Below are 16,082 nucleotides of genomic sequence, written 5' to 3' on the forward strand. Positions count from 1 at the left end.
GTGCCCCCCAGCCCCAGCGTCCCCAGTGTCCCCGAGCAGGCAGAGGCAGGACAGGCGGTGGCTGCATGGGGGGTTTATTGCTGAGGGGGTCTGTTCCGGCCTCACGGTGCCGGCTCTGGGGGGTCCGGGGGTGCAGCAGGGGCGGGGGGATGCAGCCCCCAGGCTCCTTCACCCACTCGGCCCTGGCGGTGTCCCTGCAACAAAAGCGGGGGGTCACACAGGATCCCCCAGCCCCGTGTCCCCTTCCCCACAGAGCACCCCCCGGACCCCCCCGGTCCCATGTCCCCCAACCTGCACCCTGTAGGGCCTCCCCCTGAATTCCCCCAGCCCCGTGCACCGCCCAGAGCTCCCCTTCCCCCCAGGCTGTCCCCGATGGCGACACTGAGGCCGGGGGGAGCACGCAGGGGGTCCCCACACCCCCCAATCCCTTACCTGGGGCTCAGCACCCCGGGGCGCCGAGGGGCTCCTCGCCCAGCGCTCGCCCGCCCTCCCGCTTCCCGTACCTGCAACGGGGACACGTTATGGGGGCAGCGGCACGGGGCGCACGGTGTGACAGAGGGACACGATGGGGAGTGTGTCGCGATAGGGAGCGTCCCATGATGGGGAGGGCATTGAGACGGGAAGCGTGTCATGACGGGGAGCGTGTCACGAAGGGAAGCACATCATGGTGGGAGCACGTCGGGATGGGGAGCACATCACGATGGGCAGAGCAGCATGTTGTGACAGGGAGCATGTCGCGATAGGGACCACATCAGGACCGCCAGCCCCGGGGCCCCGCTCACCGCGGGCGGGTGACCACATTCAGGTACTGCTGCAGGTCGTTGTAGAAGCGCAGCAGATCCTCCACGGGCGCGTCGTCCCCGGGGTACGCGGGCTGCGCCGGGGCCGCGCGGGGCCGCAGCGGCAGCAGCGCCACCAGAGCGCAGGCCACCAACAGCAGCGGCGGCCAGCGCGGGGCCATGGCTGCGACAGCGACACGGGGGTCACACACGGATGGGAACAGCACGGGGTGCGCTCGCACACGCGTCACACACACCTGCGCACACCTGTGCACTCACACCTGTACACTCACACCTGTACACTCACACCTGTACACAGCTGCGCGCCCCCGTGTGCGCACCCCGTGTCCCACCCCTGCACACCTCCAGCCTTGCACGAGCAACTGCACACGCGTTTCACACGCACAATCACGCCGCTGTCCCTTGCACACCCCGTTTGTCACACGCCCGCTCTCTGCTCACACCCCCCTCAGCTCCCTGTCCCCTCTCACCTTCTTCCTCGGGCAGGGACACGGGGACACGGAGAGACGAGCGGACGCTGCCTGACACTCCGGGTCCTTGGTGCCACTGCTGCCAGGGCCGTGCTGGCCCTTATATCCCCTTGTCCCCCCGCTGATGTCACCCTGCCACGCAGCACCTGTGGCCAGGTGCCCACTCGGACGGGGAGGGGGGGGACAGGAGCCATCGTGGGGGGTGACAGGGACAGCTGGCCCCTACACAGCTCTGGTTAATATTTGACCCCGCGCTGAGGGGGCTCCCGGAGGGGACAGGACATGGACACGGGTGTCCGGCCCCACAGAGGGACAGAGGGACAGGTGTGGAGACAGAGGGACTGGAGGGGGACACTCAGGGGGGCTGGTGGGGTGTAAGGGTGGCAGGAGTGGACAGAGGGGTGGGGAGTGAGACAGGGGGACAATGGAAGGGCAGACAGAGGGATGGGGGAATCGGGGGGGATCGGGAGACAATGTTAGGGTGAGGGACATGGGGCTACAGCCACCCCCGACAGCGGCCGTGGGGACAGCGCCATTCCCGGACTCCCACCATGGCCAGGTGGGGTGGGGGGGCAGAGGGACACGGGACCCCCAGCCCTGGCACAGCCCCCAACGGGCACGGTCCTCACACGGGGGGGCCCCACGGGGATGTCCAGTGGACCCCAGTAACCCGTGCACCCGCACCCAGCGCACCCCAGCACCCCCACGAATGTCCGCCCCGCTGTGCTACAGCCCCATCACAGCCCCCCCAGCACCCTCTGCACCCCGACATCCATCAATGGTGGATCCCCCCGCCGGTGCCCCCCATTACCCAACACCCAGTGCACCCCATTACCCAACCCCAGTGTGCCCCAGCCCCCAGCTCACCCCACTCCCACCCTTCTCTCCACACCCCCTTCTCAAAAATTTCCATCCCTCACCCCCTTCCACTCTATTCCCCTCCTTTCAACCCCCAATCCCTCCCCACCTCTCTGCCCCCCCTCCCTGCACCCCAGCATCTCCTGTGCCTCGTTCCTCCCACCCCGCCTGCATCCCCCCTGCACCCCTGCACCCCTCCTGCACTTCATCTCTCCCACATCCTCCCCTGCGCCCCTCAATTCCTCCCGCATCCCTCCTGCACCCCTCCATCCTCCCCTGCACCCCTCCATTCTCCCTCCATCCCTCCCGCACCCCCCGGCCCCGCTCCAGGCCCCCCTGCGCCCCCCGCACACACAGCGCGGACCCGGCCGTGCCCACGATCGTGCTCTTTATTGTCGCTGCGGGGCCGTGCAGGGACCACGCGGGACCCCCCCGACAGCGGTGGGGACGGGACGGGGTCGGGGCCCCCCCCCGACAGCGGGATGCCCCCGAGCCGGGTTCTGGGGGTCCCCGGCCCTCCAGCGGGGGGTCCCGCGCTGGCCCTGGATCCCCTGGGGGGACCTGGAGAGATGGGGAGGATTTGGGGGACAGGGGGGCTGGGCGGGGCGGGGCGGTCACCACGAGGAGTCGTCGTCTCCGTACCTGCGGGAAGAGCCGGTGTGAGCAAAGGTCCCAAAGCTCCCTGCGACCCCAAACAACCCCGGGACCTCCACCCCGGGGTGCGGGCGAGGGTGCAGCCCCTGTCTCTGCCCGCGGGGCGCTGGAGACAGGGATGGGGACAGCGACAGGGATACTCACCGTGACCTGTCACTGCCGGCCCCCAGGAGCAGCTCGGTCACCGCGGCACCGGGGCTGGAGCGTTTCCCGTACCTGCGGGACGCGGGCACTCGCGTGAGCAACGGGGACCCCGCGGGAGCGCGCGCGGAGGCGTGAAGGGGACCCCACGGGCGGGGCAGGGCAGCCCAGGGGTGCGCGGGGACAGGGCCAGGGACGGGGACAGGGACGGGCGGGCCAAGGGGACGCGTGTCCGCACCCACCCGCGCTCACCTCTGCCGCGTGACCAGGTTGATGTAGTGGCGCAGGGCCGAGAAGTACCGGGCCATCTCCTCGGGGGACGCGTCGTCCCCGGGGCTCTCGGGTTTCGGGGGGTACGCGGCCGCCAGGCACAGCAGGGCACAGAGGGACACGGCCACCAGCGCGCGCCACGGCCGCGGGGATGTGGCCATCTGCGGCGAACGGGGGCGAGGGGCGGCTGAGGATGCGGATGGGGGCACCCCCATCGCCCCCGGGTGCCCCCATCACCCTGGGGTGCCCTTATCACCCTCGGGATCCCCCCGACTCCGCTCTGCCCCCCACCAAACCCCAGGAGCCCATTCCTTGTGGGAATGTCACAGCCCCAGAACACCCCCAACTCCCTAAGGGTTTGTTTCATCCCCCACCCGGGACCCCAGCCCCACTCAAGGGACATCTTCACACCCGGGACCCCCCTCTCCCGTATCCCGCGGTGACATCTCCCTCCCAGAGACCCCCCCCAGTGTCCCCCAGGCAGCTGTCCCACCCCAAAGGACCCCAGAGACCCACGTGCACCCAAAGGGACACCTCCCCTCCAGGGACCCCACATGTCCCCAAGGTGATTGTCCCTCCTGGGGTCCTGACCTCCCCTCGGGACCCCCCGGGACCCCAGCCCCGTCCCTGCACTCACGATGGCAGAGGCAGAGGTGACAGGTAGGGCCTGGCAGTGGGGTGACAGTGCCGGGGACATGGCGGCTCCGGCACCCGCCGGGGTTTTATAGCCTGAGGGGGGTTGGTGGCTCCTCCCTCACGCGTGACCGACCCACGGGCACGCAGGACCCTGCGGCCCCCCCGCCAGGGCCAGGGGACACGTGCCAGCACCTTGTTACTGTCCCCCAGCAGAGTCCCCAGCCTGGGGCACTGAGGCGCTGAGGAGGACAGAGCATGGGGGCACGGGTGGGACACACGGACACGGGGACACGCGTGTGGCCACAGGACACGGACATGGCAATGCCAGACGAGCACGGGACACGGGCAGGGATGTGACATGTCACCATGGCACACAGAGAAGGTGAGACACATGAATATGGCACACGACAGGTGTGACAGGCAGTCAGGGCACAGGGACATGGATGTGACACACAACCGCGGTGCACGGAGACAGGACACGGACACGGATGTCACATGCGGCCATGGCACAGGGACACAGGACACGGACACGGATGTCACACGCGGCCACGGCACACATACCTGGCCCTGAGACAGCCTGGGGATGTGACAGTGGGACACAGGGACATCAGCCACACACAGGGACACAAACATGGCACGTGGGACAAGACCCACGGCACTGGCACAAGCCACCCACGGGGGACAGCGGAGGGAACAGACACACGCACAGCACCGGCTGCCTCAGTTTCCCCAGACCGGGCACGAAGCCGCCACCACAGCCCTGTCACCGCAGCCCCCGCCACCGCCATCGACCGCTGTCACCACCCCCAGGACGGATGAGGTGCCCTTTCCAGCCCCCCGTGCGGGGACATTGATCCCTTATGGATTTACCATTAAGGAGCAATCACCGGCTCCGGGGGAAACTGAGGCACGGAGAGACGCGGCAGGGACGTGCCCGCCGGGCAGGGGCCCCCAAAGCCACCGTGGGGGTGCTGGGATGGGGAGAGGTGGCAGAAGAGGGTCCCCAAAAACGCCGGGATGGCCCCACCCAGATGCAGCTGCCTCTCCAGCCAGTGGGGTGGAGGGGCTTGGCTGGAGGGGACACGGCTCGTGGGGACACCACGGGGTGCCACCAGCCCGGCTGGAGGCCACACGCTTCGGCCGGAGGGGACACGGGAGGGTGCCGGCCCCGGCCGGAGGGGACGCGCTCCCCACTCCTGCTCCGGTTGTCACCCCGGCGAGCGGCGGCGGGGACACGGCTGGTGGCAGTGGGGGACGGGCTGTCCCCCGTGGCGTGGCCGCGCGGTGACACCGCCGGGGTGCGGGGACACGGGCGGGGGGTCCCGGCCGAGCGGCGCCGGGCTCACGGCAGCCCCGGGAGGGGGGAGCAGCCCCCGCAGCCCCCCCAGCCCAGAACCTTTCACGTCCCCGCGGTCGATGCGGGGCTGATGGGACCGAGGGGCTGCGGAGACCCCCCCGCAGGGCCTGACACGTGTCCGGGGAAACTGAGGCAGCGGGGCTGGATCCGGCCCCCCTTCCCCGGCACAGGAGCGCCCCGAGGGAGGATCTGCCCCATCCCGGGGCCCGGGGAGACGCCAGAGCAGTGACAATGCCACCGCGCTGTCACTGACGTTGTCACATCCATGGGGATCAGGGTGCGGGTGGCCCCCAGCGCCCCCCCAGCGCCCGCGGGGACACTCGGGGAGGGGGGCCGGGAGATTTCTGCCCCATTTATCCGAGTGACAGCAAACAGACATTTTCCAAAGGTCACAGGATGGCTCTGCCGGCGGGGCGGGGCGGGGGCTGCGCCCCCGGGCAGAGGGGACACCCCAACGGGGACAGGGCAGGGGGTGTCCCCTGCGTGCCCCCAGCTCTCCCAGGGCAGTGAGGAGGAAGAGGAGGGTCTGGAGGTGATGGCGCGAGGCTGGAGCCGCCGGGGGGGTCCCGGCGAGTGAGGAGCCCCGGTGGCCCCCCCGAGCAAACAGGGCTCTGCCGCCTGCCCGCGTTTTATGGCCCCGGTTCCGCCGGAGGCGCATTAGGGCCCCCCGCAGGAAGCCCCTTATCAGCCCTGTTTGCTTTTCCGGACGGGGCGGGGGGGACACGGACACCTGCCCAGCCCGGGGGGGAACACGGACACCTGCCCAGCGCAGGGACAGGATGGGGACAGTGAGGACACAGCCCACGGGGACCCTGGGGGCTGTCAGCCCCTCCCTGTGCCCCATCGGGCCCCCCCCGCCAGAACACCCACAGCCCCTCACCAAGTCCCCAAAGTGGCTCCCCCTCGAGCAGTTCCCCCACAGCCCCTCAAACTCATGTCCCTCCCCAGAGCTGCCCCCCCCAAGTGGCTCCCCATGAAGGTCCCCCAAAACAGCTCCCCTGAAGCAGCCCCTCCAGCCCAAGCCCCCAAAGGAGCTCTGCCCTCTAAGGCCCCCCAAAGCATCTCCCCCTGAATCAGTTCCCTCCCCGAAGTGACTCCTCTGAAGCAGTTTCCCCCCAAAAGCTGCAGCCCCTCACCCTGGCACCCAAAGCCGAGCCCTCCCAGGGTGAGACATTAAACATTCCTCAGTGCATCAGTAAAAATACATCTTTTGGGGGGGGGGGGGAGCAGTGACACCCCTCAGCAGGGAGAGGGGCCCTGGCCACACAGTGGCCGCCACCCCCCAGGCAGGACCCCCCACCCATCCTCCGCCAAAATTATCAAATATTTACAAACGACACAAAAAAAAAAACAACCAAAAAAACCAAAAATCAACGAATAAATAGAGGCGCTCCTTAAAAAACCCCTCCCACCCCTTTCACCCCCGTTTCCCCCCGCTCATCCCACGCCTTCCCCCTCATCCATCGGTGGCCAGGATGACCACGGCCCCGAAGATGCCGACGTTTTGGCCGATGAGCTTCATCTGGTTCCAGAACTCGACGCGGCGCAGGGCGTGCCAGTAGCCCAGGTTGCCGTCGATGAGCAGGATGGCCAGAGGCAGCAGCACGGCCAGCACCTGCGCCGCCGTCCGCACGTAGTAGCCCGACAGGAAGGCCAGCGCCAGCAGCCCGTAGAGCAGGAACAGCAGCTGCAGGGCCAGCTCCCCTCCGAGCAGGTGGTCCAGGTAGGCCAGGCGGTCCTCGGTGCTGTGCTGCAGCGAGTAGGCCTGGGGGATAACAGGGGGGACAAGGGGGCACTGGGGACGCTGGCGGCAGGGCTGTGCTCCGGGGCGATGGGGACGGAGCGCGGTGGCACCGGTGCCCGTGGCAGCACTCGTCCCACGTGTCTGCCCCAGGGACTACGGGGGACGCAGTGCGGTGGCACTGGTGACATGGGTGGCACTGGTGACACTGGTGACAATCACCTGAGGACAACTGCTGCCCTGACGCTTCTTCCCTGGGGCCAGCGTGGGGCTGGTGCGCGGTGGCACCGCCCCAAGGCTCCCACCGGGGACAATTTGGGGCACTGCAAGCACTGTCCCAAGGCTTCTCCCGCAGGGAGTTGTGTCCCCAGCCCACAGCACAGCAGCCTCTGGCTGTCCCGGCTGTCCCCCGGCCCCGTTACCTGGCAGATGAGGTAGATGCCCAGGAACACCTGTCCCGTGGACTGCAGGGAGCGGCTCCGCGGTTTCTGCCGGTACAGCTCCCCCGCGCCGCTGGCCAGGATCAGGAACCCGCCGATGATGGCGATGGTGCGCGAGTACATCCGCACCTGCGGGGTCAGCAGCGCCGCCACCGTCACCATCGCCACCCTGCAGCCGCCAGGGCGGGGTCTGGGGGGTGAGGGGGTCTCACCTTGAGCCAGTCGCCGTAGTGGACGTGGCCCCCGACGTGGGCGGCGTAGGTGGCCACCGCCAGCTGCAGCGCGGCCCCCAGGGCGAACCAGCGCCGCTTGACCCCGAAGGACATGAAGCTGGCGCAGAGCACGGCCACGCCCATGTCCACGTACAGGTAGGGCACCGGGATGTCCGGCTTCCTGCGGGGACGGCAGCTCTGGCACCCCCAGACTCACCCCAGAGCCCCCAAATCCTCTCTCCGGTTATCCGGTAGCCACAGCCCTCACCTGGCCCCGCAGAGCCCCTCTGTGGCCCCACTGCTGCTGCCCCCTTCCCCAGACCCCAAATCCCTCCTTCAGACCCCAGCGCTCCCAGTGTCTCCCCTCAGCCCCAGGCAGCCCCTCCGTGTCCCGACTCAGCCTCTGGCTGTCCCAGCCCCACTGAGGGTCCCCTGCACCCGGAGCAGCCCCACACTTGCCCAGGAGCGCCCCAGCTGCCCCACACTTCAGCAGCCTCCCAGGCCCCACAGCCACCTCCAGGCTCTCCCAGCCCCAGCCCCCCACAACCACCCCCAGACCCTCACGGCCCCACACCACCCCGGGCCTCCCCCAGCTCCTCACGGCCCCACACCAGCCTACGGACCCCTGACCCCCAGGGCTCTGCCCCAGACCCTCAGGGCCCCACACCCCACATCCACCTCTGACCCTGCCGGTCCCACAACCACCCCCAGACTCTTACAGACCCCCATCAGCCCCAGCCCCACAACACCCCTCGCAGCCCCGTACCAGCCCCAGGCCCCAGAACCACTTCCCGACCCTCCCAGGGCCCGGGCCCCCACCACCACTTGCAGGCCCCCCGCTCCGTCCCCCCCCGCCGGGCGCGCACCGGCGCAGATCGGCGCGCTCCGCGCAGAGCAGGAGCCCGCTGAAGCAGTGCCAGAAGGGGAAGCGGGTGAGCAGGACGCCGCCGCCCGCCGTCAGCAGGCGCAGCGCCCGCCGCCTCCACCCGCGGCCCGCCGCCATTACCGGGACGTCCCGCCGGAAGTGCCGCGCCGGAAGCGCCGCCTCGCGCCCGGGGACCAATCAGCGCCGCCCACCGCCCCGCCACGGGGAAGCCACGCCCTCTCCCCGGGCCACGCCCCCTCCCCGGGCCACGCCCCCCTTAATTGGAGCACCCTCATTTACCCCAAAGCCGCGCCCCAACATCGCTGCCGGCCCCAAAATTCAAATATCGCTGCCGGCCCCAAAATTCAAATATCGCTGCCGGCCCCAACACTCAAATATCGCCGCCGGCCCCAAAGCCGCGCCCCAAAATTCAAATATCGCCGCCCCAAAGCCGCGCCCCGCGCTGAAACACCGCGCCCGCCGAGTCCTCAGCCCGCCCCAGGCCGGGCCTTCTCCCTGAGCCCGCGCCCCTTTACCACCGAGGCCCCTCCAGCCCTAAACCACGCCTAATTAATTAAGCAAATCTTTATTGCAACAGCCGCGCCAGGCCCCGCCTCCCCGCTAAAGCCACGCCCACAAAGACCACGCCCCCCATAATATATGCGCGTCTAAGCCCCGCCCCCGCCACAAACCACGCCCCCTACGCTGAGGCCACGCCCCCATTGAGCCCCCACAGACTCCGGTGATGGTTAAAAAAATTTCGGGTTTTTATTGTTTTTTGCTAAACAAGACTAAAAAATTTTCCTTTTTTTTTCTTTTTTTTTTTTTAATATTTTTTTTTTTAATCTTTAACTTTCCTAAAGGCAGGGCTTGAATTGTTTTGAATTTGATCAGGTTTGTTTTTTTTTTTTCTTTAAAACAAAACAAAAAAAAACCCCAAAAAACAACGAAAGGAAAGAAAAACGGGAGGGGGTGGATCGTGGCAAAAATAATTTAAAAATTTCAAAAAACAATTTAAAATTAAATGAAAAAGGGCAAAAATATTAAAAACATAAAGGAAATGGGGGGAAAACCCCAAATCCAGGTTCTGGCTGCTCCCGGGGGGGGTGTTAGAGGGATTTTTTGCCACGACCCTGCTAGAAGCAGACAAATATTTAAAGAACATTTTAATATATATTCATATATATATTTAAAGATAAGAAAAATAAGACTAATTCAAGCCTTGCCCTGTGCAAACAAAATTAAAACGAGACCACACTGGTCACGAGGGTCCCGGGTTGGCCACCACAGTCAGCTCGTTAGCTTTATTTTCTGGGGGGTTTTCTGGGGAAGAGGGAGGCAGGAAGTGGGAGGAAAAGGAAAAGAAAAAACGCCAAAAAATAAAATTAACGGAGTCTGACCGGCTGGAGGGAGAAACCATGGCGGAAAAACAAAGTCTGTTAGTCAAGTAATGCGTGAGGAGCTTTAAATTATTCTCTTTTCTCATTTGTTTTAAAGTCTAAAGTTTGGAATTGGTTGAGATTCCCCAAAAAAAAAAAAAAAAAAAAAAAAAAAGGAAATAAAAGTTGACGGTGCCCCCGGCGGCGCCTCCGGGGAGGGGACGCGGGGACAGGGCGAGCCCGAGGTGGCCTCAGGACGACAGGGACGTGTCCTTCTGTGTCTGCTGTGCTTGTGAACGCTGCAGGACCTTCTGGCTTTCCACGTCCCGGAAGTGTTTCTCCACCTGCATGGGGAAAGAGGGGGATGGAGGGAGGAAAAGAAGGGTTTAGGGAAGAAACGGTACCCAAGAGGGGCTGGAGAACTCCAGGATGGGCTGGAGGCCAAACACGGAGGGGTCCTGGGTGTCCCCAGGGATGTGACACCCTCCCAGCCTCCCCAGTGTCCCCAGCCCCTACGCACAGTTCTGAATACACCACTCAAAGAAGGGTGGGAAGGGGATCTGGAAAGGGAAGGGGATGCCCAGGACGGGCTGGAGCCCACCCAAGGTGTGCTCCTGGGTGTCCCCAGGGATGTGCCGCCCTCCCAGCACGCCCAGTCTCCCCAGTCCGCACTCACTATTTTGCGTACGTGGCTCAGGGCGCTTCCCTCTTTGCCTTTACAGTTTTCCACCTGGTACGGAGGGGCAATAACGACTTCTTCCATCACAACTATGTTCTTCTCCTGCCATTTACAGTCTTTAATGCTGAGGGGAGTGAGAACGGGATCAGGGAATGCCACCTGGCCTGGGAAAGCCACCACCACCCCCGGCGTGGGCCTGTGTCCCACCGAGGAGGCAAAGAGCCACTCCAGTGTCCCACCAGAGAGGGTGGGATGTGCCAGGGAGGGGCAGGGAGCCATCCTCCCTCCCTGAGGATCCCATCCAGCACATCCCAGGACACATCAGAGCACAGCACGGCAAACCCGAGGGAGCCAGCGATGGGAATCCCCCAAAAAGGCTGCGAGGGACCCCAAAAGAGAGCACGGGGATCCCGAGGTGGGGACTGGGGATCCCAAGGTGGGGACTTACGTCTTATGGATAGTCTGGAAGAGCTGCTGCCCCTCCAGAGAGACACCAGCACTAATTGCATACGCCTGGCTCATCTTCTCCTCCTTCTCCGTCCGCGCTTTGTTGGCAAGCTGGGAAAACACAGGGACAGGGAATTGGGCTGGGAGCAATGAGGGTACCCAGGGAACCCTTGGACACGGCTCTGCCACTCGTGATTCCAGCCTAAATTCCCCTTCTGATGCACCCTCACCACTGCCAGGGTCTCCCAAAGATCTGGGGGATGGTGCTGCCATCCTTCCACACCCCCTTGTCCCTTCTCCCCGGCCTTTTCCGAATTAATTCTGTCACTTTAGGTCCAAACCACCCCCACTACTCAGTTTACTTGGGATGGAGATGGGGAAGAGGAGCCCAGAATACCCATCACACTGGGAGTAAACGCTCCACGCAGGAGTACGAGCAACTTTAGCCTGCAGCAGTTGATTTGTTCCCAAAAAATAACCAGAATTGGTTATCTGGGAGTCGCATCCGTGTGTGGGGAGGTGTGATTACACACAGGGTGCTGGAATAGAGATGGAAAACCCCGACCCTGGCATCCCCCATGTTGAATCCCATGGATGTGGGAGGAGAAGGATGCAGTGCCTGGAGGCAGCAGCCTTGAACCAGCTGCCTTTTCCCGGCTGGAGCTGCCGCAGTGGAGGAGACACATCAGCATCATCCCTCCTCTTCCTCCTCCTGGAGTCTCCTCATTCCTGGGAGTGCTCCCAGAGCTGGACTGGCTTCCTGGTGCTGCCTGAGGTGGGGGGGGGGCTCACCCCTTCCAAAGCCCCTCCAGGTAGGGAAAGCCCAAGCTCGCACTGACTGGGGACACTTTGGTGCCTGTAAGGGACAGATGTCCCTATCCCAGCCATGCCGTGTCCCCTGCCCGTGCCCCGGGGAGCAGAGCCACTGCAGGAGCACTGGGATGCTCCCTGTGTGCTTCCCAGGGATGAAGGAATGCCTCAACAGGGACAGGAGCCTTCCTCGCCTTCACAGGCCACCCACCCCGTTCCATGTGGGAATCACTCTCTCCCTCCAAGACCACCAGTCAGGTTTCCAAACCAGGCACAACGTTCCACAGGAATTTCCCTGCACCCCACACCCCTCCCAGCCTTCCCTGGGTGCTACAGCCCCTCATCCATCCGGGGGGGCTGCTCCAAGGCTGGAGAACCGGGATCCCAGCTGGGGGATGCCAAAGCATCCTCTCACCACACTGGGATGGGCTGGAACAGGGGACAGGGCATTGGGAATCACCTCTGCCATGTCCTCCCTGAGCAGATCCCCTTCCCAGCCAGACTAGATCCCCCTTGCCCAGCCTGAGGTTTAGATCCCCTCTGTCCCAAGCCTCTCACTTTCCCAAGCCTTGGGATGCTCCTCCAGCAGCTGCTGCATCCAGATTTGGGGACAGCCCTGACAAGAGGCCACTGGGAGCAGACTGGAAACCCTGGAGAGGTGCCAGCACCAGCAGCATCCCAGCACTTCCATCGGGATCCATCCCTGTGCTCATCACCCCCCGCAGCAGGATGTGCTCTCCCTACCCATCCACGTTCCTGAGAGGAAATGGATCAGACGCGGCTCCAGCCTCCTGGATTCGAGCATTCCGAGGAATTCCAGCGTTCCCCGGCACACACCTTGTGCAGGCGGCATGAATGGATGAGTCACTTCCCTGCGCCCTCTGGATGAATGACGGAATTCGCAGCACCAGGCAAGGAGAGACCGTGAGGGCCACCAAGGTTCATGCCAGGGCCACCAAGCCCAATGCGGAGGCCACCAAGGGCCATGCCAGGGTCCCCCAGTGCCAGGGTGGTCCCTCATCCCACACAGGCTGAGGAGGTCAAGGGGATCCCTCCAAAATCTGCCTGGAATGGCACTGCATGGCTGTGCCGAGGTCCTCGGGCCAGTGCCAGCCCCTTGGGACAGGTGCTGTTCCCAAAAGTCCCCAACTTTTTGGGTTCCCCGGAGCACCCCCAGCACTCCCACGTGCCCACACCTCCTCCTCCCAGTACAACCAGTACCAGCCATCCACATCCCAGCCTGCCTGCACATCCGTGGGGAAGGGGATGTGGGCCCCCTCCTGCCACTGGACTGGGGACATGGCCACTGTGTGGCCCCTTCCAACACGACTCCATCCATTATTTCCCCACACACCAAACCCACAATTACTTGGAGGCTGGAAAAGACAGAAGTGAGCACTGGAATTCCTGAGGGTTTCCCCCCAGGCTGCGCTCCCAGCAATGTCACTCGATGCAGTGACAGCCCACAGACACATCTTGGTGGCAGCTGTGTCATCTGAGACCTCTGACAACGCGTTAATCCATCGGGAAGGGACCCGGAGAGGGGACAGACACGCGGCTGGTGCCACCTGTGTGACACCAACCCCCGGGAGAGGTGTCCCTGTGGGACAAGGAGGTGACAACTGAGCACCCTACAGCCAGACCCCACAGCTGGATTCACCCCAGCACCGAGGACTCGGGGCCACCTTGCCTTTCTTTCACATCACTGGGAATCAGCAGCAATCCCATTCCAGGATGGACGAAAAGCAATTCCTCAAAATTCCATGAGTTCCACATCTTTACCCCTCCTGTCCACTCCACATCCAAGATGCCAAAATCTAGACCCAAAATGGCATCATCCAGACCCCAAACACCATCACCTACACCTAAACTACCAAAACCCAGGCTCCAAACCCCTCAAAATCCAAGCCCCAAAACAAGATCACCTTAGACCCCAAAATACCAAAACCCAGGCCCCCAAACACCAAAAGCCCAGACCCTAAACCCAACAAAATCCAGGCCCCAAAGCGCCAAAATCCCAAGCCCAAACTGCTAAAACCCAGACGCAAACCACCAAACCTCAGGCCCAGACTGGAACTCCGGGAAGCTGCGCTGGGAGCAGGCGAGCTCCAGCAGCGAATCCCGCTGGATCCCTGCAGGATTCCCGGCGGTCCCTGCGGGAGGGGGCTCTCACCTTGCTGACGTTGAGGGAGGCTAAAGGGGGAGGCGTTTCCGTGCGGTCGTTGATTATTTCCACTTCTGACACGTACTGTAAGTTTACGAGCAGGATGTCTGCGTGGTTGGGCTTGCCACTGGAAGAGGGGCATTCTGGAGGGGGGCATTAAGGAAAGCAAATCCAGAGGGAGGCATTTATAGGTGGGACACAGTCCGGGAGCAAACCGGGAGGAGGTTTGGGTTTGTGGGAGGTTTCTCTGCTGCCTTGTCCCTGTTTGGGATAATCAGCGATCCCAACAGAGCCACACATCTTGCCTTGGGCCTGATGGATGCTGATGCACTTTTCCTGACTCCAGATTGAGTTCTCCAGTCCTGGCCCACCAGCACCAGCCCATCACCACCACTGGTCTGAAGCAGCACCACCACTGCACCCCCAAACTTGCACTTCTTCCACCAGAACTCTTTCCTCGTGCAGGCAGCAGCCTCCCAAGGAGCATTCCCTATTCTGGAAGGAAGGGAATTGCCAGGAGAGGCCTCCTCACCCTCACACACACCGGGTTTGTTGTTGGTATTGCTGTTGTGAATGAGACAACACCCCCCAAAAAACCCCACCCCTTCCAGAGCTGACAGGGATTCCTGCACAATTCCTCTGCTCCCATGAGGATGGAGAGAGGGAGGGATGGAGCAGGGAGCCCGGAATGCAGGGCCTCTTCCATGCCAACACCATCTCCTCCTGGAAGGGATCCTCGTGGAAGTCCCTGTTCCTCTCTCCCAGCCCTCCTGAGCCCAAGGTGGGGCCCATCCTAAAAAACGCTGCTCAGTGATGAGGAGAAAGCCAGGGATGCTGGGGGGATGAGCTGCAGCATCCCAGCTTTGGGAGGAAGAGCCGGACTTTGGGAAAAGCCAGAAGGGAAGCGCTCAGCCCTCTCTGGGGCACACAAGCAGCACCAAGCTGGGATTTTCCTGCTGCCTCTAGTGGGACCTGGAAGCTCCCCTGACTCCAACCACATCCCAGGCACCCAGGGGGGCTTTTCCTATTGTGTTTCCCACAGCTCCAGCCACAAAACCCTCTCCCAGCTCCTCATTCCATGCAGAACCCAGCCCTGGGCCTCCAGAACTCCAACGCCAGCCCTGGGCTGAGCATTCACCTTCCCCCCTCTCCTGGCTCCCTCCACTGTTTTCCAACAGCACTTGGCTTTTCCCATTCCTTGCAGATTCCAAACAAAACCTTATCCACGTATATTCATACTGGGGGGGCCAGGGAACACCACACTGCCCCCACTCACCCCAATACACGGCTCCCCACCCCCAACCTTTCTACAGGGCACACCACACCCCCACTCACCCCACTACAGGGTTCCTCACTGTCCCCCCAAGAAAACCTCCAGGACACCACACTCCCCCCCATTCTCCCCAATGCTGGCTGTTCTCTCTCCCCCCATCCAATCCAGTACAGGGCTCCCCACTCTCCCCCAAAACCTCTTTATAATACAAGGCCCCTCAATCCCCCCATTCACCCCAATACAAGGTGCCCCAATCCCCCCCAATACAAATCTCCTCACTCCCCCCAAGAACTCCCTGTAGGACACCCCACATCCCATTCACCGAGTACAAAACCTCCCAACTCCCCCATTCACCCCAACACAGGGCTCCTCAGTCCCCCGTTCACCCGATTACAAGGCCCCCCCGATCCCTCCATACAGAGCTCCCCAATCCCCCCATCCACCCCAATACGAGTCTCTCCAATTCCTCCAAAACCTCCCTACCGGACTCCCCACTGCCCCCCTCCCTCGGGGGTCTCCCCGCTGCCCCTCAAACCCCTCCCTGTCGCCGCCCACCTCGATCCCCTCACACCCCCTCCCCTCCTTCCCCCCTTTTCCCCTCCCTCCCTCACGCCCCCCCTCCCCATCGGGCGGGCCGCAGAGGCCCGAGCGGGCCGCGCCGGGGCCGGGACCAGCGCGGCGAGGCGCGGGCGGGTGGATACTGAGCGCCAGCATCTTGCTGGGGTAGTCGAAGGCGACGACCTCGCCCTGGAGGCGCTGCTCCTGGCAGGTGCGGCAGGACACCTGGCTGCCCACGCTGAAGTACTCGCCCGGCGCCGCCATCTTGTCCGCCCGCAGCGCCCGCGGCTCCGCTCGCCTCGGCCAGGCGCGGCGGGGGCGGGGCCGC

At 63.9% G+C, this 16,082-nt stretch overlaps 4 protein-coding genes across 4 annotated transcripts; all 4 read right to left on the reverse strand.

The window, feature by feature from the left end:
* Nucleotides 1-439: 439 nt before the first annotated feature.
* On the reverse strand, nucleotides 440-961 carry LOC309582289 (pancreatic polypeptide-like; the record flags this gene model as incomplete). Its single annotated transcript, XM_082297364.1, has 2 exons — nucleotides 440-503; nucleotides 783-961. The coding sequence occupies 2 exons, from the start codon at nucleotides 959-961 to the stop codon at nucleotides 440-442; spliced, it is 243 nt and encodes an 80-aa protein (XP_082153490.1).
* Nucleotides 962-2,634: 1,673 nt separating this feature from the next.
* LOC309582288 (peptide YY-like) lies at nucleotides 2,635-3,354 on the reverse strand (the record flags this gene model as incomplete). Its single annotated transcript, XM_082297363.1, has 3 exons — nucleotides 2,635-2,770; nucleotides 2,927-2,998; nucleotides 3,176-3,354. 3 exons carry the CDS (start codon nucleotides 3,352-3,354, stop codon nucleotides 2,743-2,745), a joined length of 279 nt encoding a protein of 92 aa, XP_082153489.1. The 3' UTR covers nucleotides 2,635-2,742.
* A 3,288-nt stretch (nucleotides 3,355-6,642) lies between these two features.
* On the reverse strand, nucleotides 6,643-8,586 carry TMEM101 (transmembrane protein 101; the record flags this gene model as incomplete). Its single annotated transcript, XM_082297360.1, has 4 exons — nucleotides 8,446-8,586; nucleotides 7,580-7,760; nucleotides 7,350-7,496; nucleotides 6,643-6,951 (listed from the first exon to the last, which is right to left on the reverse strand). The coding sequence occupies exons 1-4, from the start codon at nucleotides 8,580-8,582 to the stop codon at nucleotides 6,643-6,645; spliced, it is 774 nt and encodes a 257-aa protein (XP_082153486.1). The 5' UTR covers nucleotides 8,583-8,586.
* Nucleotides 8,587-9,187: 601 nt separating this feature from the next.
* Nucleotides 9,188-16,058, reverse strand: LSM12 (LSM12 homolog). The gene is made up of 5 exons (XM_082297361.1): nucleotides 15,898-16,058; nucleotides 13,933-14,066; nucleotides 10,951-11,060; nucleotides 10,500-10,626; nucleotides 9,188-10,167 (listed from the first exon to the last, which is right to left on the reverse strand). Exons 1-5 carry the CDS (start codon nucleotides 16,016-16,018, stop codon nucleotides 10,075-10,077), a joined length of 585 nt encoding a protein of 194 aa, XP_082153487.1. The 5' UTR covers nucleotides 16,019-16,058; the 3' UTR covers nucleotides 9,188-10,074.
* Nucleotides 16,059-16,082: the final 24 nt, after the last annotated feature.

This window comes from Coloeus monedula, assembly GCF_965178545.1.
Source record: "Coloeus monedula genome assembly, chromosome: 26".
Lineage (NCBI taxonomy): Eukaryota > Metazoa > Chordata > Aves > Passeriformes > Corvidae > Coloeus > Coloeus monedula.

What these genes read in the sequence shown, in the direction of transcription:
- LSM12 (XM_082297361.1), bottom strand. Translation starts at nt 16,018, where the DNA reads ATGGCGGCGCCGGGCGAGTACTTCAGCGTGGGCAGCCAGGTGTCCTGC. An exon ending in CCTCCCTCAACGTCAGCAAG is followed by an intron (nt 11,061 to 13,932) that starts GTGAGAGCCCCC and finishes GTGTTTTCCCAG; the next exon opens with CTTGCCAACAAAGCGCGGAC. An exon ending in TTCCAGACTATCCATAAGAC is followed by an intron (nt 10,627 to 10,950) that starts GTAAGTCCCCAC and finishes CACTCCCCTCAG; the next exon opens with CATTAAAGACTGTAAATGGC.